This window comes from Microcaecilia unicolor, chromosome 1 (assembly GCF_901765095.1).
Source record: "Microcaecilia unicolor chromosome 1, aMicUni1.1, whole genome shotgun sequence".
NCBI lineage: Eukaryota > Metazoa > Chordata > Amphibia > Gymnophiona > Siphonopidae > Microcaecilia > Microcaecilia unicolor.
Genome location: NC_044031.1, coordinates 468432042 through 468453968, shown reverse-complemented (window position 1 = coordinate 468453968; position 21927 = coordinate 468432042). Strand labels below are relative to the sequence as shown.

The 21927-nt window shown below is 44.6% G+C and overlaps 1 protein-coding gene across 6 annotated transcripts in view; it reads left to right on the top strand.

Annotated features, from left to right (window-relative positions):
- Nucleotides 1-21927, top strand: part of ANKRD29 (ankyrin repeat domain 29) — a 143627-nt gene that overhangs the window by 79611 nt on the left and 42089 nt on the right. For all 6 annotated transcript variants that reach the window (XM_030213558.1, XM_030213565.1, XM_030213598.1 and 3 more), the window contains 2 exons: nucleotides 1968-2066; nucleotides 19253-19351. In XM_030213558.1, coding sequence (XP_030069418.1) covers nucleotides 1968-2066; nucleotides 19253-19351 — 198 coding nt within the window. The remainder of the gene's footprint in view (nucleotides 1-1967; nucleotides 2067-19252; nucleotides 19352-21927) is intronic.

Below are 21927 nucleotides of genomic sequence, written 5' to 3'. Positions count from 1 at the left end.
CTGTGTATACTTACTTCAAAGCTAATATCAAATCCTATCATATTATGATCACTGTTATCAAGCGGTCCCAAAACCATGACCTCCCGCACCAGATCATGCACTCCACTAAGGACTAGGTCTAGAATTTTTCCTTCTCTCGTCGGCTCCTGTACCAGCTGCTCCATAAAGCTGTCCTTGATTTCATCAAGGAATTTTACTTCCCTAGCGTGCCCCAGTGTTACATTTACCCAGTCAATATCCAGGTAATTGAAATCACCCATTATTATTCTGTTGCCCAGTTTGTTTGCGTCCCTAATTTCCTTTAACATTTCTGCATCCGTCTGTTCATCCTGGCCAGGTGGACGGTAGTACACTCCTATCACTATCCTTTTCCCCTTTAGACATGGAATTTCAATCCACAGTGATTCCAAGAAGTGTTTTGTTTCCTGCAAAATTTTCAATCTATTTGATTCAAGGCTCTCGTTAATATACAATGCTACCCCCTCCACCAATTCGATCCACCCTATCACTACGATATAATTTGTACCCCGGTATGGACAGTGTCCCACTGGTTATCCTCCTTCCACCAGGTCTCAGAGATGCCTATTATATCTAATTTTTCATTTAGTGCAATATATTCTAACTCTCCCATCTTATTTCTTAGGCTCCTGGCATTCGCATATAGACATTTCAAAGTATGTTTGTTGTTCCTATTTACATCATGCTTAGTAGTTGACAGTATTAATTTGCAATCTTTTGTCTGATTTTTATTTTATTTAAGGACACCTGATCAACTACGGTCTCTTTTGCAACCTCACTATCAGGATACCCTGTCTTCCCTGTTTTGGTGATATTTTTGAAAGATACCTTATCCCGAACCATGCACTTATGAGCTACTGTCAGCCTTCCCCCCCCCCCCCCCTTTCTAGTTTAAAAGCTTCTCTATCTCCTTTTTAAATGCCGATGCCAGCAGCCTGGTCCCACCCTGGTTAAGGTGGAGCCCATCCTTTCGAAATAGGCTCCCCCTTCCCCAGAATGTTGCCCAGTTCCTAACAAATCTAAAACCCTCCTCCCTGCACCATCGTCTCATCCACGCATTGAGACTCCAGAGCTCTGCCTGTCTCTTGGGCCTTGTGCTTGGAACGGGTAGCATTTCAGAAAATGCTACCCTAGAGGTTCTGGATTTGAGCTTTCAACCTAAGAGCCTAAATTTTTTTTTAATTACATTTGTACCCCGCACTTTCCCACTCATGGCAGGCTCAATGCGGCTTACATATTAAATACAGGTACCTATTTGTACCTGGGGCAATGGAGGGTTAAGTGACTTGCCCAGAGTCTTGGCTTCCAGAACCTCTCTCCCACATTTTCCTATGTCATTAGTACCCCCATGTACCAAGACTGCCGGCTCCTCTCCAGCACTATCTAAAATCCTATCTAGGTGGTGCGTGAGGTCCGCCACCTTCGTACCAGGCAGGCAAGTCACCAGGCGATCCTCATGTCCACTAGCCACCCAGCTATCTATATGCCTAATGATTGAATCACCAACTACCACAGCTGTCAACCTTTCCCTCCTGGGCAGCACTTGGAGACATATCCTCGGTGCGAGAGAATAGTACATAGACCCAACAGATCGTGTTGGGTCTATACTCTTGTCATTCGTCATCCTGGTTCATCATTGTGGTCATTCCCACTCTTCTTGGTTCTGCTTTGGTTTGTAGCGTGTATCCCCATACGCTTTATGACATAGACATGTAACCCTTACATATCAAAGTTTTCACGTTCTTCAATGAGATCTGCATTGTATGTTAGCAGTATGAACTTTATGGCATTTTAATTTATTCTTTCGATATGGAATGACCGAGTTGTGACTTGTCTTGTCATTCTTTACTCTCTAGTAAACACAGCTGCCACACGCTGACACACAGATTTGAACGATCATGCTCTCACATACCTAAGGTGGATGTTTTACTGGATGCTTCTTTTTCAGGACAGGATCCACGGCTCTGTTTTTTGCTGCACAACAAGGACATGATGATGTTGTGAGATCTCTCTTTCAATTTGGAGCCTCCACTGAATTCCCAACCAAAGTAAGACAAACATTCTGTGTTCACAACAGTGAGCTTTGGCAGGGGGCTGTTGTTATTTCCTCTTGGTCCTGAGAGATAGTATTCCAGTAAGCTCATAAAATCATTTCCCTGTTGCATGTTGTATGAGCACCAGGAGCAAAACAATACTTCTGGTTGAGCACTGAGAGTTCTCTATTATAGAGTAAGGCAACAGGGTCAGTTCTTTTTGGTTTGGTGTAATCAAAAACCAACCAAAATAAAACCCACTGAAATAAAAAATAAATACATTTTGAAAGATCACACTACCTGCCAACCTATGGCACATTTAGGACCAGATTCAGTAAAGAGCACTCAAAGTTAGGCCCTGTTATGATCCACCCACCTTTACTGAATACTAGCTTAGCATGCTTCTCGCACCTAACTTTAGGCGTGAGCACTTATGCCTGCCAAAAGCTGGTATACTACTACTACTACTTATCATTTCTAAAGTGCTACTAGACATACACAGCGCTGTACACCTTGAACATGAAGAGACAGTCCCTGCTCGACAGAGCTTACAATCTAATTAGGACAGACAAACAGGACAAACAAAAGATAAGGGAATGATAAAATAAGGGTTCTGAACATGTTGGCGCCCAACTGATGGCAGTTAGGCATGCAAATGCAGATATTCTATAACATCACACAGAATTTCGGGAATGCCATGACCTGCTCATGCTCCTCCCATGGCAACGCCCCCTTTGGAGTTGCATGCTATGAAATGAGGCACACATGTTATTGAATACGGTGTAGGGTAGGTCTGCATGTAACTCCTAATTACTGCAAACTAAGTGCTTGTTAACACCTAATTGTACTTATGTACTTATGATTAATTACTTTACAGGTGGATCTAGGATCTGCACCCAAGTCTGAGCCACTTATGCAGAACCAGGGGGTTAATGACATGGGTTAGAATCATGTGATTGCCCATTTTGTTGCATAGAAAAACACCACATGAGGTGCCTTCCAAAGGGCAGCTTCAACAGTGCCTAAAGCATCCTGGTGTGTGCTTTATCATCTCTGAACTTTCTCCTGAGACAGGTTAACAAGCCTCAGGGCATGTGGAGGACATCTTTCAAATGGTATTAGCTAACTAGGGACCAGATGCACTAAACTTAACAAGCCATTAACAAGCAAGTAGTAAACCCTGGCATGCACTAAAGACTTTTTCCTATGACTGTAGCAGCTAACAGATGAGCAAATTGTGTAGAACCTCATTTGGGTTCCAGGGCTCTGTCCTCTCCTGGTTCTCCTCTGATCACTCCCACCTGTGATATCCCCCTTCTCACTCAGGGTGACCTGGTTCTCAATATGCAAATCATATGCAGATTAGTGTGCTACACCTTCTCGCTCAGGGTGACCTGGTTTCCACTCAGCAAATTAAGCAGGTCTTACCAACTGCATATTTCTCAGGCAACTCTTTATTCCAGCCCTGGGCACACTTCTTCTAGCTTAACACTTTATGCTTTCATAGATCTTCACATTGAGCCTCCCCACACAGATACATGGGCTCCGTACTACACCAATACTTTGGGGACTCTCAACCCCAGGCTTTGCAGCCTGCTTCTCTTCAGTACTTTGGACACACAGTCCGTTCTTCTTTGGACACACAGTCCCCTCTTTGAACACACGTTCTGGACACACAGTCTTTTCTTCTTTGGACACACAGTCCCTCCACCTGAACACACAGTTCCTATAAGTACTGAGGACACACAGTCAAACACTAATGCTTTAGGGACTTCTTACCCCAGGATTTTCAGCATGCTGATCTCCTTTGGACACCCAGTCACCCCCAAGTCCATAAGGTTAGCCAGTATCTTTCAGGGGCTCTCTCTTCTTCTGCTGCTAGCTCACTTCTCTTCCTATCCAACTCAGGTGGGGTATAAAGTGGTAAGTAGCTACACAGGACCCCAGCCCATAACCTCCTACACCTGTGGACCTCCAGGGCTCTCCCAGGTCCTAGTGACCTCCACCTATTCTCCTAGCGTCCTCTAGTGGCCTAACCGTATAGGACACCCTCTTACTTATCACACACCGTACCTTCAGAGTACATTCTCATGGATCTTCCTCCACCCCCATCCCGCTCTCTGTTGGAGTTCCTCAGGGATCTGTCCTTGGACCCCTTCTCTTTTCAATCTACACCCTCCTCCCTGGGCTCGCTGATCTCATCTCATGGTTTCCAATATCATCTTTATGCTGATGACACCCAGCTTTAATCTCTCCACACCAGACATCACTGCAGAAACCCAGGCCAAAGTATCGGGCCTGCTCATCTCACATTGCTGCCTGGATGTCCAACCGCCACCTGAAACTGAAAATAGCCAAGGACCGAGCTTCTTGTCTTTCCACCCAAACCCACTTCCTCCTCTCCCTCCACTCTCTATCTCAGTTGATAACACCCTCATCCTTCCCGTCTCATCTGCCCGCAACCTCGGAGTCATCTTCGACTCCTCCCTCTCCTTCTCTGTGCATATCCAGCAGATAGCCAAGACCTATCTGCTATAAAATCAGCCAAAATTCGCCCTTTCCTCTCAGAGCACACACCCGAACACTCGTCCACTCTCTCATTACCTTCTCGTTTGACTACTGCAACCTACTCCTCACTGGCCTCCCACTTAGCCATCTATCCCCCCTTCAATCCGTCAGAACTCTGCTGCACGTCTTATCTTCCGTCAGGACCGATATGCCCATATCACCCCTACTCCTCAAGTCACTTCACTGGCTTCCAATCAGGTACCACATACAGTTCAAGCTTCTCCTACTTACCTACAAATGTACTCGATCTGCAGCCCCTCATTACCTCTCTACCCTCATCTCCCCTTACGTTCCTACCCGAAACCTCCGCTCACAGGTCAAATCCCTCCTCTCAGTACCCTTCTCCACCACCGCCAACTCAGGCTCCGCCCTTTCTGCCTCACCTCACCTATGCTTGGAATAAATCCCTGAGCCCATACGTCAAGCCCCCTCCCTGCCCATCTTCAAATCCTTACTCAAAGCCCACCTCTTCGATGTCGCCTTTGGCACATAACCATTATACCTCCTTGAGGAAATCTAGACTAAACCCAACTTGACTTTCATCCTTTAGATTGTAAGCTCTTTTGAGCAGGGACTGTCCTTCTTTGTTAAATGTACAGCGCTGCATAACCCTAGTAGCACTCTAGAAATTTTAAGTAGTAGTAGTAATGAGATGCACTAACCTTTTCGATTGCCTTACGCTGGAAATTCTAACGAGAGGTCTGTACCACTCGTTGAGGCTGCGCAGGATTGAAAAACTGCTACAAAAGTAAAAAAAACAAAAAAATTGGGGGAAAAAAATCAAGTGCTCGTCAGTGCAATAATAAAAACGTCTATTTTGGCCGCCTTCCCCCCCCCCCCCCCCACCCCACCCCACCCCACCCCGCTGCACTAATAAAAACATTCTTTTTGGCAGTGCTTCACTCAGCTGAGAGACTTGGAAGTCCATGAACCAATCACAAACGCATTTAGCAGAGACTTCCAGGTCTCTCAGCTGAGTGAAGCACTGCCAAAAAGACGTTTTTATTATTAAGGGGGCCAAAATGGACGTTTTTTTTGGATGGGTACCCATTTGGCCACCTTCCCCCTCGCAATAATAAAAACATCTTTTTTGGTAGTGCTTCACTCAGCTGAGAGAAGGAAGCTGGGGAATGCTGGGGCAGTATGATTAGAATTATAAAATGACAGGCAACCAAAGGTAGAAAGAAGAATTTTATTTTCTATTTAGTGAATGGAATTTGTCACTTTTTGGAGATCCAGGTTAGACAGGGCCAGGGTACAAGTCAGAAATTTGGGAATGGACCCCAAAGGCCAGTTAACAGGCTGTGCCTTTTTCAGCTTCAAGCAGGCTTGGGGACACCCTCTGGCATGGGGGCCCAGACCAACTGCCCTGGTTGTAACTCCTCCCCTCTCCCCCCCCCCCCCCCCCATGCTGGCCCTGACATTGCTCTCTTTATAGCAGTATAAGGGGAAGTTATTTTTATTTTTCAGGTGTTGTCCTGCATGCAAGAATGTGTGTTTTGGGGGTTTCAGTTGAATTTTTGTCTACATATTTCTATTAGTTTACGTTCACTTAGTTTGCATTTGGTGAGGGTCTCTGTGCGTGATCAAGGCCAGATACTTAGCATGGAGTTTCTATGTAAGCATCCATAGTAATCTGGCTTGTTCAGTTTGCCCAATAGGTGTACTGATGTTCTAGGGCCCACTGCATATTTATGGTGCTGCCTTTCCCTAGGTATGGCCCCTGTTATGTGAGTTTTGGAAGTTATGCCAGAATGCTAGATTTGCTCTAGGTTCTGAGTGAATTTTTGCACAGTTTTGTATTTCGCAGTTGCAGATGGGATTTATGCTGTTACTGAGACTGTGTTAGAAACTTTTTTTTTTGCATACACCAACTGTTGGGGGCATGGCCAAGTGGTTCTGTGAATGTAGAATATAATTGGATTTAATACTGTATGGCGGAAGCATATGTATAATGAGGGAAGGTGGAGGAAGCTGTGGTCATTGGGGGCTGAAGAGTGCAAGCTGTTGTATTATCCCCTCCCAGCCCTCAATATGGCCTGGAGGTGTTGAATCCTGTACTGTTATTTGCCCTCACTGCAGTTATTTATTCAGAGCAGAATGGTATGCGACAAAGGGTAGGACAGTGGTGGCACAGAGCGGTGGTAGGTGCCGGGTTTTATCTTTCATAAAGTTAACAACCCTACATGCTTCATTTACATAGCTGGGGAGATCTCCAAGCCCCTCCAGCTGAAGACACTCTTAGTCCACTGAGTCCCCTATCAGAAAACCGTGGTAGTCGGTGGTGGTGGTGGTACCAAACCACTAACACTGGCATCGTGAGCATACTTAATTCTCACAAATGTTCAGTTCATGCTGAGAACTGAGCATTTTTAGGGATGCAGAAAATATCCATAAGATTAAAGGCCCCCTTTTGTCACAACTTCGTAAAAGGACCCCTTAGTCTTCTCAGTATTACGTTTCAGTTTAAAATTAAAGCCTAGGAGTCAGTTAATGTGATACCTAATCTGATTTTGTTATTGATATCATAAAGAGTTTTGGAAAATGTGATTTAAATAGTGATGTCAGCATAAATAAAAGTAGAAAGACCATTGTTCTCAAGTAGTTTTTTTTATTTGGATGTCCTCACACGTCCTGATGCTGGCGGTGGTCATTTGGGGCACCTCCCACTCCTGTGAGAGCCATGGGAATGAAGAGCAGCAAGCTGAGAGTGTGCCACTGGTGTGGGGATGATCGAATTTGAGGAGGGAAGGAGAAAGAATGAGAGGTGGGAGTGTGTACGGGGGCTGGCAGCAAGGGTGGCTCTGAGTGAAGATCAGCAGCTCTACCAGGGTCAGAGGAGATGCGCCTTCCAATATCCTTAAGAGAGTGGCTTGGAATGCCAAGAGTGTGAGGCTGTACCGGCGGCTGCAGCTTGCGCTCCGGCCCGCGGCTCTGACAAGTGCTTGTCAGGGACATCCTTTTTTGACATCTTTGGCATGCGCAGAGCAGCCAGCATAATGCTTGGCTGCCCTGCGCATGTTCAGATGGCCAACTGGCTTGGAAGGAAATCCCATGCAAATGAGCTAGCAGCGACCAGCTCATTTGCATGCGATTTCCTTGATGCATGCCCGTTTCTTACCGATTCGCTAAGGAATCGGTAAGGAAGGTCTTTGACGATTTTTTTAGTGCATCTACCCCTCATTGTGTGTGTACTCCCTTGTGTGTTGTTCATTAATACTTCATATTAGAACATTGGAGCATTTCCTTACAACACTTTTTATCTTTCATTCATGCTCATTTTTTCCTTCACAAAGGCAGGCTTATTTTTGCATCTGCTCCATGAAAAACAATTCCTCCCCTGGCATAATACAGAGCTGCAGGAAAACGGCCATTATGGCATTGTGCCCATATGAAATCTCTGTTTAAATACTCTTTAAAACTGGCATGGTGTTGAGTGAGCCAAAACTTCCTCCCACAGTGCAGACAACAGATTCTGATATTAATCATTAATGTGAAAAAAAGCACCAGCAAAATCCTTCCTCCAAAATTTACTTCCAGAAAATCAACTATGTAAAATGCTGACTCCGTTTCTCTCTTCCAAAAGTGATTAAGCAGCATCTCTTTCCATGCATTTTGCCCTTTGCACTGTGTACACAGTAAGAGGTGGTGAGCTGGCTTATGCTGATGCTGATGCTAGGTAACAGTGACTATCTTTACAATCAGATGATGTTCAGTGGACCCCCACCCGTCCACATTTTGACAGACAGAGGTCTCATGCTTAACTGGGTAACAGATGGAAAAGAGCTGGTGACTTTAGTGGTTACATAATGCCAGGGAACCAGAAAACTTGGTGATGGCTTCTTAGCCTCTTTTTTTTTTTTTTTTTTTTTTGCTGAGATCCAAATATAACATCTGCGTTATGAGCTGAGACTTTTGGATGAGATTGAGAACCCATGCAGTGAAGGAGAAAAACATTGTTCACTCAGCACATAGTTAATCTCTGGAAGTTGTGGTTGGAGGATGTGGTAAATCTAGTTGAAATAGCTGGGTATAAAAAAGGTTCCTGGAGGGAAAGTCCATAAACCATTTTTAAGGTAAACCTGGGGAAAGCCACTGCTTATCCCTGGGATCGTTAGCATAGAAATTTGCCACTGTTTGGTATTCCACCAGGTATTTCTGACCTGGTCCAAGCCAGAATGGCAATTCTCATGTATTTATGTTCTTATCAAGTCACCTGACCCCTTTGGGACATGTTGATGTTACAAAGTAGGGGGATTAATTATCTTACTGTAAGGAATTAAAAAAAGCAGAGACTAGGCCACTTGGCATGTGAACATAAACATAAACATTTGGGTAAGATGAAATGTAAGGTGTAGATGGGAACAGATGGCCTCCTCTTGGTACTTGTGACTGAAACTGAGACCTGCATAATGTGGGGGTTAATGTCGTGCCACTTGACTGCGTGCCATGACCATGCCAAAACAGGAAATGTAAACCTCCTGCTCAAAAGTAAATACGGTGAGCAGAGAATAGTGTCTAATTTGGCCAAGGTCAAAATTAAGTTCTGTTTAATGGCAGAGGATGGCGCCTCCTTGCTCTTTTGGCTGACATACAGAATCTTTATGTAAGGGATGTATCAAGATATTTGGGATTCTGATATAGTAACAGAAATTGGTATCTTTGCAGAAGAGATACACAAGACATGTATATCAGCCCTAAAAGCATCACCATAATTTGTTTCCCCGAATTAGGAATACAAGTGTGTGTTATCCCAAATGTGGAACATCAGACAGTGCAGAGAAGGAAAAGGAGGTATATGAAATGTAATATTTCTTGTTAGCCAGCAGATGGCAATACACAAAGCTAGGAAGTGGTTTCAGTTTGAGTTAGAGAGTTGCACAGGGACAGAAATCTTATCCATCCCCACTGCAATCTTACCCATCCCCACAAGGATTTAACCTGTCCCCACCCAGTCCTGCAAGAATTGAATGGTACATTTAAAAAAATTCTGGTCAGCTCTCTCAGTCTCTCTCTGGGTTTGAGCTGCAGCACTGCAGGCAAGGAAGGAACGGAAGTTGGAACACTCTTGTGTGCTCATGTAAAACTTGTCTCTGATTCACTGGCACTGTGTATTGAGAGGTTGCCACATGCATGTGCCAGTAGGTCACGTGACATCTGATGCTCATGCCTGTGTCAGAGCTGAGGTCTGCACATCAGCCCGGCAGCAGAGAGGATTAATAGTAACTTAGTAAGTGACGGCAGATAAAGACCTGAACAGTCCATCCAGTCTGCCCAATAATCACACTCAATATCAATTCACCATTGAATCAACAATGAACGTGATATTATATACTTGATTATGGTCTTTCTTTGGTGTTTCTGGGACATAGTCCATAGAAGTCTGCCTGGCCCTGTCCTTATGTTCCAAATGCTGGAGTAGTCATTGAAGCCCACTCCAGCCTATTCATCTTTTCATTTGCAGGACACAGACCATAAAAGGCTGTCCAGCACTGTCCTCATGTTCCAGCCACTGAAGTTGCTATCTAAGTCCTTTCCAGCCCATCCTGAACCAGATTGCCACTCATTAGATTTATATGTAGATTTTAAGCAGGAAACATTTCTTAATATTTAATTGGAGATGGATATGTGAGACTGTACTGTGCCTACCTCACTGATATTTGTTGAAGCTCTGAGTTTGGACTGTAGTTAAGGGCCTTACTTCTTCAGCTAGTACAGATTTTGCTTGGCAACTACAAGAAAGTAGCATGTTCTCCTTTTACTGGAAGGTCACAGAGACACTGGGGAGGCCCAACAGATAATGCTGTCCCCTCAGAGAAGAATCTTATGTGAATGTGAAATGTTTGTGTGGCCTGGAAGGCCAGAGAGCTACATATACAACAAAAGCGCTGCGTACGTCTGGTAGCGCTGTAGAAATGATTTGTAGTAGTAGTAGTAATAGCCCTATTTCCTATTGATTAGGATGAGGTCTGGTCAGGGCCTCATAAAGGGGGGGGCATGGGGGCAAGATTCCCCCAGGCCCAGCTACCAACGTGAGGGGAAAAGCAGCCGCAGGGCAGGCAATGCAGCGGAGAACAACGCTGGAGGAAGGATTCTACTGGCGGGGCTTGGGGACTCCTGCCAGCCAAGGTATGTGGAGTTGCGAGAGGGGGGCAGGGAGGTGGAGCAAAATGTGCTCCTTACACTTTGGGCTCCACCCTCCCTCCCCCCCCCCCCCCCCCCCCCTTTTTTGTAGTCTGGCTATGTGGCAGTCCTGGGGGGGGGGGGTGGCAATGCCGGCCCTACCCCGGGCCCAGCTCAGTCTCTCAGCGGCCTTGGGTCTGGTTTAAGAGTATTAGGCACCCTAGTCAAACTTTCCATCTTTCACTCCCTCCAATTAATTTTTAGGTTCCTACCCCCCCCCCCCCCCCCCCAACAATCATGATTACCTCAACACTACTCCTCCCAGTACCCAGTATCATCTGAGTAAATTAACTGTTTGAAAACTGTCTACCCTCCTTAATGGTAAAATTACCTCCTGTTGTTTCTTTGAGTTTCTGCAGTGGTCAAGATCTATAGCCAGCTGCTCTGTGGCACCCCCTAGAAGCTGCAGTCCTAGGTTACTGCCTTGTCCTGCTTAATGGTTGGGTTGGTCCTGGTTAGAATAACAGACTGAAATCTAGGAAAGTCAGGGTTCAAATCTCTTGGCCAAGTCACATCACCCTCCGGTGCCTCCGATGCAAGCTTAAATTATAAGCCCTTTGAGGACAGGGAAATGCCTACTGCACCTGAGCACAACTCACTTTGAGCTACCAATGAAAAAGTGTGAGCTAAATCCAAAATATTAAACCTGAACATTACCCGTGGCCAAGGTGAGGATTAAACCTCCTGTTCAATACACGAGGATATGGTTTGTATTTATACATCCCAATTTTCAGTCATTCTTTGCCAGTTCACAGGTACAGAGCAGAAGCAATAGTCACTTAAAAAAAATAATACCCCCAAAATACATCATACTAGTTTCATAAATAATGCTACAGATAAACTCAATAAAGCATAGATGACAGAAGAAGTTTTTAAATATACACTTTGGATAAAGAAAGCAGTCTAATGAATGTACATCAAACCCAAAATTCTGTATATTAAAGCAAGTAGGAAAAGCATTCAGAACATGGCTCATGGAACTCTTTCCAACCTCTTTGCACTTGTATGTGTGTGTGTGCAAGCAAACACCTGTATAATTATGAATTTAGATCCAGTGTCCATGGGTAAAACAAGGGTTAATTGTGAGCCAGAAGTATCAGTAAAATTAAGAAAATTGCCAATAGTCTGAAGGGAATTGGCCTATTCAAGGCCACAGAAATATATGAGAATAAAGTGATATATAAGACAAAAGAATGTGCCTGATAACATAGTGGCCTTTTTGCTTTAATTAAAAATCACAGATGTTTCTTCGTCTGTATATCTTGTAAAAAGGTACATATATTGATGTTTCACTAGAGGCAGGTCTTGTCAGACAATCTAATTTTATTTTATTTTTTTTATTTTAAGCAAATATAAATCAATTACAAGAAATATCTTACAGTAGAAAAGATGGAAACAATAAAAAAATAATAATAAGAAAATTACTATTGTAACATACTGTAAAATTAAATTGCCCCATCTGTAGTCCACAAGAAAGGGGGTAAAACAAGGCACAATTCCAGGAATCTACAATGTCAAAACATAAGAAAGGAAGGAAGAAAAGATACTACAAAATCATACAACTATCCCACAGCTATACAGTACATACCCCGGCCGGAACACACTCTTCCAATCTCAGATAACTTGAAAATCCTCGGCATTATTATTGACAGCAACCTAACGCTAAAAAGCCAAGCCACCGCCATTACAAAGAAAATGTTCCACACAATGTGGAAACTCAAACGGGTAAAACAATTCTTCCTGAGGGAAACTTTTTCGCAACATGATTCAAACAATGGTATTAACACGTCGATTACTGCAATGGAGTATATGCGAGTTGCTCCTAAGGGAACTACACACTGCTCAGAATATGGCAGCCAGGCTCATCTATAGAAAATCTAAATTTGAAAGCCAGTGGCGTACCTAGCATACTTGACACCCGGGGCCGACCTTTTTTTAACACCCCCCACCCCCCATGAAAAAAATTATTTTTAGCAATAATCATGAAATGAGATAAATGGTCAGAAAAGAAACAGACAAACTTCTAGCAGCAGCAGAAAATGCAATTTAAATAAATAAATAATAGATTGCGCCGCGGGGCCTAATTACCTGGCTGGAAGTGGAATTGAAGTGATGTGATGTGATCCAAGATTCTTCTGCTCTGCCGAGTCCCGACGATAGACTGGTGGCCAGCAGGGGTGAAGGAGTGCACTAGCAGCCAGTGCAGGAAGCTTCCGAAGCTGAAGGAAGCAGAAGGTGCTAGCTCACGGTTGCAATGAAGAGGGCAGTCAGGCCGTGAGCTGGGACGGAGAAAGGAGCGAGGAGCCAGAAACACCCGGGGCCGGAGGAGACGCTACTGGTTGCAGCAGGAAGGCCGCAACCCAAGGTGCACTGGTGCGCAGGGTGCCGCAGGGGGAGGAAGGTGTCGTGAGAAAGAGGAGCCGCTGGGAGGAGACAAGAGCCACGGAGGTGTAAAGTGCACGCCGCCGCGCTAGTGCAGTGTTAGGGGAAGGCACTGGTCAGGCCAGAGGCCAAATGACAGATGGAGAGCAAACAAGAACACCCCCCATTGGTTTGTACCCGGGGTGATCCGCCCCCACTGCCCCGCCCTCGGTACGCCACTGTTGAAAGCGCAAAACCCCTCCAGGAAAAACTACACTGGCAATCAATCAAGGAACGTATTGCTTTCAAGATTTGTACCTTTGTTCACAGAATAATACATGGTCTAGCTCCGAGTTATATGTCTGAATTAATCGACTTACCAATTAGAAACACAATTGAATCAGACAGAATGTACTTAACTCTTCACTTCCCAAGTTGTAAAAGCCTGAAGTATAAATCAATATATGCATCAAGTTTGCACACAGCTCTGGAATTCTCTACCAAAACGCCTGAAATCTACGAATAATCATCTAGGATTACAAAAAAAAACTAAAACTTCACCTGTTCAAGAAGGCACACCCCACAGTATCTGACATAAACACCGAATAATGAAATATGGCATTTTAATCAGGAAACAGACAGTTTTCAACGCCAACGCATGATCACACCCTAACATTTTGTCTGAATCACCCCAACCTATTTACCAATACTGCTTTACTTTACTGTACTTGTCACTGTAATAGTGACTGTAATAGTACCCCTATACTGTATTGTTCACAACGGAGTCTGTAACCACCTCTCCGGAACTATGTAAACCACTTTGAGCCTACTAATAAGTGGGAAAGTGGGATACAAATGTAACAAATAAATAAATAAAATAAAATACAGGTTCATTCTTTAAGTTCAGGGAGTTGATGTCATTGTAACAGTCCCTAACTGGGGCAGAGTAGCCGTCTGCATAGAATCCAAGAAAGAAGCCAAGTGGTTAGATTTGAAAAAAACATACTTCACAGAACTCAACTTCACCACACATTTGCAGAGAAAGTTGAGCCAAAAAAGGCCCCCCAACTGCACTACCCTTGAATGTAATTTAAGAAAAGTTTGACGCCTTCACTGGGCCTGTGTAGAAATATCAGGAAGTATGCTTACTTCAACAACATTTCTTGGCAATGGAGGAAATACATTTTGAAAATCCTGTCTCTATCTGGTTGCAAAACAAAATCCACAATTAAAGTCACTGCTTGTAACCAATATCATCACTCTTAATGATCCGAGTCAAATTTAAATTTTCAAACTGAACGTCTGACCCAGCAGCTGTCACTTGTTCCATAGATTTCTTAACATATGGCTGAAGATAATATATTTTAGAAACTAGAGGGTAAGACTGTTCTGGAATCTTCAAAATTTCAGTAAGATATGTTTTAAAGGTAATCCAGGGAGCTGTAGAAGGTTGCTTTTGGACCCAGGGGGGTGTTTGCCCTGGGCCCAGCCTTGTCTCTTGGCTGCCCTGGCAATCAGCCAATGAAGGGAAGGGAAAGGGAAATGGGACGTGATATACCGCCTTTCTGTGGTATTTTGCAACTACACGCAAAGCGGTTTACATATATGCAGGTACTTATTTTGTACCTGGGGCAATGGAGGGTTTAGTGACTTGCCCACAGTCACAAGGAGCTGCAGTGGGAATCAAACCCAGTTCCCCAGGATCAAAGTCCACTGCACTAACCACTAAAAAGCCCATAACCATGTAAGGAAACAAGGAAAATACCTGCATTCTGACACATAGGCAAGGGGGGCCTTTTCCTGACCAGATAGGGGACAGAGAGTGGAAACTTGCCTTCAAACACATAAGAGCCTCTCCGGTCTCCCTCCTTATCAGAGGGAAAGGAATGTGAGGAATCTGGGTTTTACTTTGCTCAACTCAGAATGCTGTTCAGGGTTTTTGCAAACTGTTTGCAGTTTAAAAGGAAATTAACTTCATACTATTATACTAATTTTAGCTAAAATAATATAATATGCTTGAATACAATGTCATGCCTACACAACTGCCTGGGCACTAACCAAACTAGACTACTGCACTAATAAAATGGTACTAGAAACTAGAGTACATGTGTGTATAGATAGATAGATAGATAGATAGATAGATAGATAGATAGATAGATAGATAGATAGAGCTCCTCGTCTTTCCAAAACCGAGCTCCTCGTCTTTCCACCTAAACCCACTTCTCCTCTTCCTCCACTCTCTATCTTAGTTGATAACACCCTCATCCTCCCCGTCCCATCTGCCCGCAACCTCGGAGTCATCTTCGACTCCTCCCTCTCCTTCTCTGCGCATATCCAACAGACTGCCAAGACCTGTCGCTTCTTCCTCTTCAACATCAGCAAAATTCACCCTTTCCTCTCTGAACACACCACACGAACTCTCGTCCACGCTCTCATTACCTCTCGCCTTGACTACTGCAACTTACTCCTCACCGGCCTCCCACTCAGCCATCTATCCCCCCTTCAATCCGTTCAGAATGCTGCCGCACGTCTTATATTCCGCCAGAACCGATATACTCATATCACCCCTCTCCTCAAGTCACTTCACTGGCTTCCAATCAGATACCGCATACAATTCAAGCTTCTACTCCTTACCTACAAATGCACCCGGTCTGCGGCTTCTCACTACCTCTCTACCCTCATCCTCCCCTATGTTCCCGCCCGTAACCTCCGCTCTCAGGACAAATCCCTCCTTTCAGCACCCTTCTCCACCACTCCGCTCATTCTGCCTTGCCTCACCCTATGCCTGGAACAATCTTCCTCAACCCCTACGCCAAGCCCCCTCCCTACCCATCTTCAAATCTCTGCTTAAAACTCACCTCTTCAATGCTGCCTTCAGCACCTAACCTTTCGAGAAATATAGTATGCCCTAACAGATTGTCTCTACACTTGTCTTTTAGATTGTACACTTGTCTTTAGATTGTACACCTGTCTTTTAGATTGTAAGCTCCTTGAGCAGGGACTGTTAAATTGTACAGCGCTGCGTAACCCTAGTAGCGCTTTAGAAACGTTAAGTAGTAGTAGTAGATAGATAGATAGATAGATAGATAGATAGATAGATAGATAGATAGATAGATAGATAGATAGATAGATAGATAGATAGATAGATAGATACAAGCCAAAAACAGGTAATTTGGTATTTGGTATTACTTAGGTGATTGCCGAACTTCTACTTAGTTTGCTGTGGTTCCCATCAAGGGGGTAGTTTTTGGAGATAGGGCAATTAACAGGTTTGTGGAGTAGTTTTGGGGGTTAGGCATTTGCAGGGGTTCTTTCAAGGATTGGAATCCACTTCATTAGATGCATCACGTGAAGTTCAAGACATGGGTACATGCACAGAAGGATGCATGGAGGAGGGGGAGGGAAACAAAGGGCCCAATATTCAGACCATGGGAGTTAGCCGGGTTGATTCTCGTGGTCGGCGCTGATTCCGGATATTCAATGCCGGGTCGTTTCCGGTGACTGGCATTGAATATTCGGGTGATTTATGACCAGTTTCAACTTAACCAGCCAAGCTGATATTCAGCGCTAACCACTTAAGTTGAAACTGACCAAAGATAGGCCTACTATTTCAGCGGTTGAATTTGGCCACCAAACTTAGCCAGTGATGCATATTAGTGGATAGCCAGTTATATCATGCGATATAACCAGTTACCCACTAAGTACTAACTGGCAATATTCAGCAAGAGATAACTGGTGACCTCCTGCTGAATATTGCCAGATAGCCAGTTAAGTGCCATTTAACTGGCCAAGAGCTGTTCCTGACTGGTTAAATGGTTTTAAATATTGGGCAGAAAGTATTGGAAAGTGCAGAGCAGGGCATAGGAAGGGAGAGATAATGACTGCATAGTTAAGTGGCTGAGAGAGAACAAAGACAGAATGACACTTTTGTAAATGATGCTTTTGGGTATGTTTTGCCTTTTATTTGTGGGCAAGCGTTCCTTGAAGGTGAACCAGATTTACAAGTGTTCTCTGCTTATAGTCCGAAGCTCACTACGGGGCTGATTCAGAAAGCTACAGTGGGCAGAAGCACACAGTTACTGAGCGTTCACCGTGGCAATTAACATGCACAGTGCACACGGGTGTATAGTATATCAGCATGAATGGTAATGAGATCATTAGGTATTCCTTCACATTGTACAAAAATAAACAGGGGATTGAAATCTGAACAAGATGTGCTAGATTCTATATATGGTGGCTGAAAAACCTGCATGGTAAAAAATATATGCCTAGGTGTATTCTCTAAAGTATGCCTAAATTTTATAGAATTGGATTAAATTTCAGCGTGGTATATAGAATATGCTGAGCACCTCTCCACATGACCAGATTTGTTTGCGTCCATTTAGGCCATTACTTGGCATAAATCCCGATGCTTTAGGTACAGAGCAGGCGTATTCTATAATAATGTGCATAGATTTTAGAAACACCCATGACCTGCCCCTGGCCACGCCCCTTTTCAACTATGTGACTTAGAATTTACATGCACCATGTTACAGAATACACTTAGCGAGTTGTACATGTAAATCTTAATGCCAATTAGTGCTGATAATTGCTTATTAACATCCAGTTAACAGCACTGATTACCTAGTTAACCAAGTAATTTATCTGCATTGTTATAGAATACACGTCAATTTCTTTGTGGAAATTAAGGCGCAATATATAGAATTTGGGGGAATGCATAGAAGGGTTCATCGAGAGGATTTAATGCCAGTTTTTGGGACTTACTGCCAGTGTTGTTTTTGTCTTCTGCAACCATAGCAAGTACCTGCAACTTTAAAAGACAGACTGGAAGTAACAACTGTGCGCAAAAACGGCTTCATGTATCAGTGGTGTAACCAAGGGTGGGCCACACACATATGATGTGGCTGGCAGGGATTCCCAAGCCCCACCAGCTGAAAATTCCCAACAACTGTCCCTCCTGCATACCTTGTAAATAGCAGATCTTCAACTGCAGCAAGCAGCGACTGATACATACTACTCGCACCGGCCCCACAGCCTTCCCTCTGATGTATTCCCGCCTATGCAGAAACAGGAAGTTGCATCAGTGGGAAGGCTGTGAGGCCAACATGAGCAGTGTGTATTAGTTGCTGCTAGCTGCCGGTGAAAATCTGCTATTTAAAAGGTATGCGGGAGAGGGGGGGATGTTTGAGAAACTATATGGCATGCAGGTGAGAGAAGAAGAAACTAAATCACCTGTGGGATGGGGAGGGGTTCTTCTGCCCACCCAACTTGGACCCAGGCCCACCCAAAGTTGAGTGTCTGGCTACGCCCCTGTGACATGTACACATGTCCGAAGAAAAAAAAAGTATCAGCATACTTCTGCACATGTTCTACACATAAATATTAGCCTAACAAGGCTTTATGTATAAGAAATTTCTTTGAGGCTGATATTTATATGCAGAACATTCCGGTTCATGCAAAGATATTTTCTGGCCCTTTCCTTTTCTTTGAACGTGTGCAGAGTGAAGATACCCTAACCTCAGAACCTTTTGTGGACATGGGTCCAGCAGGCTTCCCCCTGATTAGTGCACAAATTCTACACGCTCTAAATTTGTCTCTCATTAGCCTCCTTCATTGCCATGGAATATTTTCTCACTAATCTCAAAAGTAGAAGCTGCATGCTGAGCCACCAGCCTCTCAGCCAGGTTCTAAGGAAGCCAATAGACTGTAAGTCAGAAATTGTTCCAGAAATTGTTCTTTATCATCAGTGTCACCTCCTAAGCCTGTTGTGTGATATTAAAGCAGATCTAGTGATGTGCCTTGATAGAGATGAATCTGGATCAGTCGCAGCTCAGTCTGAATCTGCATAGTCACGTGGTTCAGATCCTTTTCACTTCATTTGGATGCAACTGTTTGCATTTATTTGTGAAATTGAATAATACTTTGAATATTTCAAATACAGTAGCTTGTATATATAAGTAAGAATAAATAATTCTTAAGGGTCTGTTAAGTTACTTGTTTCTTTCTCCATATGGTATACGTGAAGGTCTGTTTCATGTGAATTTTTATTTTTTTGCTGATATGTTCATGCCATTCTTTTTCATGAACAGGATGGCGGTACCGCTGTGCTGGCAGCCAGTCAATATGGACATGCAAAGGTGGTGGAAACCCTGCTGAAACATGGCGCCAATAGTCGGGATCAGCTTTATGTAAGTTTTGTTTTATTTTATTTTATTGAAAGAAAGTTGCCAGTACTCAGATGCGGGATCATCGTTGGGGATGGGAGTCTCAGGGCAACCATCCATCGCCCTTCACTCCCACAGTACCTCCACCCCCTACACACAGAACTCAGTCACAGCAAGTCCTTCCCTCTTCCTATCTTTTCCCCCCCAGCTGAAAGCATAAGAGAGCAGTGCCTTTTCCTGCTGGTGCCTCTTCTGCCACCTTCAGACAGGGGAAAAGCACTAGTGAGACACTACTAGTGCTTTGCTTTCTCCCTTCCCTCCCACCTCACTAGGGTTTTTTGAGGTTTAAATGATACAAACAGGCCTGATATAGGCATAGACAACAGCAGGGGCGTAGCCAGACCTTACAGTGGGAGGGTTCAAGAGTCCGAGGTTGGGGGCACATTTTTACCACCACGCTTCGCCTCACCTCCCCCCCTGCCACCGCCTCGCGCCTCCTCACACCCCCCTTGCTTCCTCGCCTCGCAAACAAATACCTTTGCTGACCCCTGCCAGCTGAAGCCTTCTTCAGCGCCAGTCTCTGGCGCAGCCGCGTTCCTGCCCTGCTCTTCTTTCTTCTTGCTCCTCCTGTCCTGTGCATGCTGACGCTCCTCAGTTTCACGTAAAGGAATGTCAGCGTGCACAGGACAGGAGGGGCAAGAAGAAGAACAGGGCAGGAACGCGGTTGCGCCAGAGACGGGCGCTGAAGAAGGCTTCAGTTGGCGGGGGTTGGGGACCCCAGCCAGTCAAACCAAGAGCCCGGATGAAATTTGCGGGGGCCCAGGCCTCCGTGGCCCCCCATAGATACGCCCCTGGACAACAGAGACAAGTGCTTAGGACATAAGGTTGCCAACTGGATCCAGATTCACCTGAAAGGGTTGATCCAGTCCCGGGTTTACCCCATTGCATGCAGGAACTTGTAGTTCTGACTTCCCCGTTGCAGTCGCTAAGGAAAGCAAGACTACAAGTCCCTGCATGCAATGGGGTAAACCCAGGAATAGATCATCAAGCAAATCTGGATCCAGTTGGAAACCATATTAGGACACCATATTTTCAGAGATGCCAAGCTGGAGATTTTTTGAGCAGTCCTGGTTTTGAACTTACATCCCAAAGCAGTGTAGGATTTCTAGTGTCTGATCCTGTCCCTTGAAAACAGTGCTGCAAGTCCTATAATGCACCATGATGGGGGTGATCAGAAATCCAGGACTGTCTCAAAATCTCCAACCTGGAACTGGGTAACTTGGCATCTCTGAATTTTGAATGTTCCAAATATCTTGGTTAAACAGGAGCCTGATTCCACTTGCTTGATCTATGATTTCCAGGGAAGAAACCTCCCCTCCTCCCTCTTTTTGGCCCTGCCAATGAGCACCAACATCTTAGACCCATCTCCAGAATACATAATGTTGTTAAAAGGAGAAAAAAGCGAAGGAAAACATGATAGTGCCACCAGTGGAATAGCCATAGAAGGACCTTAGGGAACAGGGTCCCCCACAGTTTGGGCTCAGGCTCTCTCCACAACCCAAAGTACCTGATGAATGGCTGGTGGGGGTGCCCAATCCCCACCAGCTGATGAGATCTGCTGCTCGAAACTGGCTCGGTGCTGCCTCAGCAGTGAAGAAATCGGCTGCCTCCTTTCCAGGCGCCAGCACTGGTGACAACTCCTTGCACATGCTCATGAGGCGACACTGGGGCAGTTCTGGGCAGTGGATCTCATCAGCTGGCGGGGATTAGATATCCCCACCAGCAAAAGAAAACGTATTAATGTGGGGGGTAGGCGGAGGGGAGTACAGATAAAATGCATTGTCCCACAGTTCATCCCTGGGCATCCCCAAAAATTGAATCTTGGCTACGCCCCTGGTGCCAACAACAGGTATTCAAATTACAAGATATAGAATGATTAATAGTATAGACAGTTACAAGGTCCTGGTGCTGTTTTGTAATTGTCCTTCATCATAACATACAGGTCTGGTGTCCCAATTCCTTGAGCCAATATTCTGCTGAAAACAGCCTTTTGCTTCCTGCTCCATCCAGCCCATCCCCTCCAAGACAGTAGACAGCAGAGACAGGAGGGAAGGGGGTGAGACTGGAGCAGGTAGAACTCTTCTTCTCCCTCATCTAGTCCCTCCCCTCCTATCATTTCCCAGGGACTAATTGAGATTTTCAAAAAGGGTGCCAGTACATGGTACCCTTAAGTGTGGCAGATAGAGTGATATGCATTATTGTATAAGTTCCAGGATAGCTCTAGAATTATGCTAAATTAAAAGGTGCTCATTCAGAAGTAGTTTTTCTGAAGACAATCCCAGGAAGTCCAGGTTGTACATATCACACTGGGAAACTGCAACATTGCAGCCCATACTCTCAACTTGGTAATATCTTCTTACCCTTCTATGTTTGCTCTTCATTTTTTGTAGTCAATTTGTTTCTTGATTTGACCATCTTATAGTTCAATTTACCATTCGCTTGTTGAACCTGCATGGCCTACCCTCCATTCCTCTGTGTCCTACTAAGCGTTCTTTCCCGGTTGATCTCTCAGCACTTCCATCTTTGTGTCTTGTTTTCCA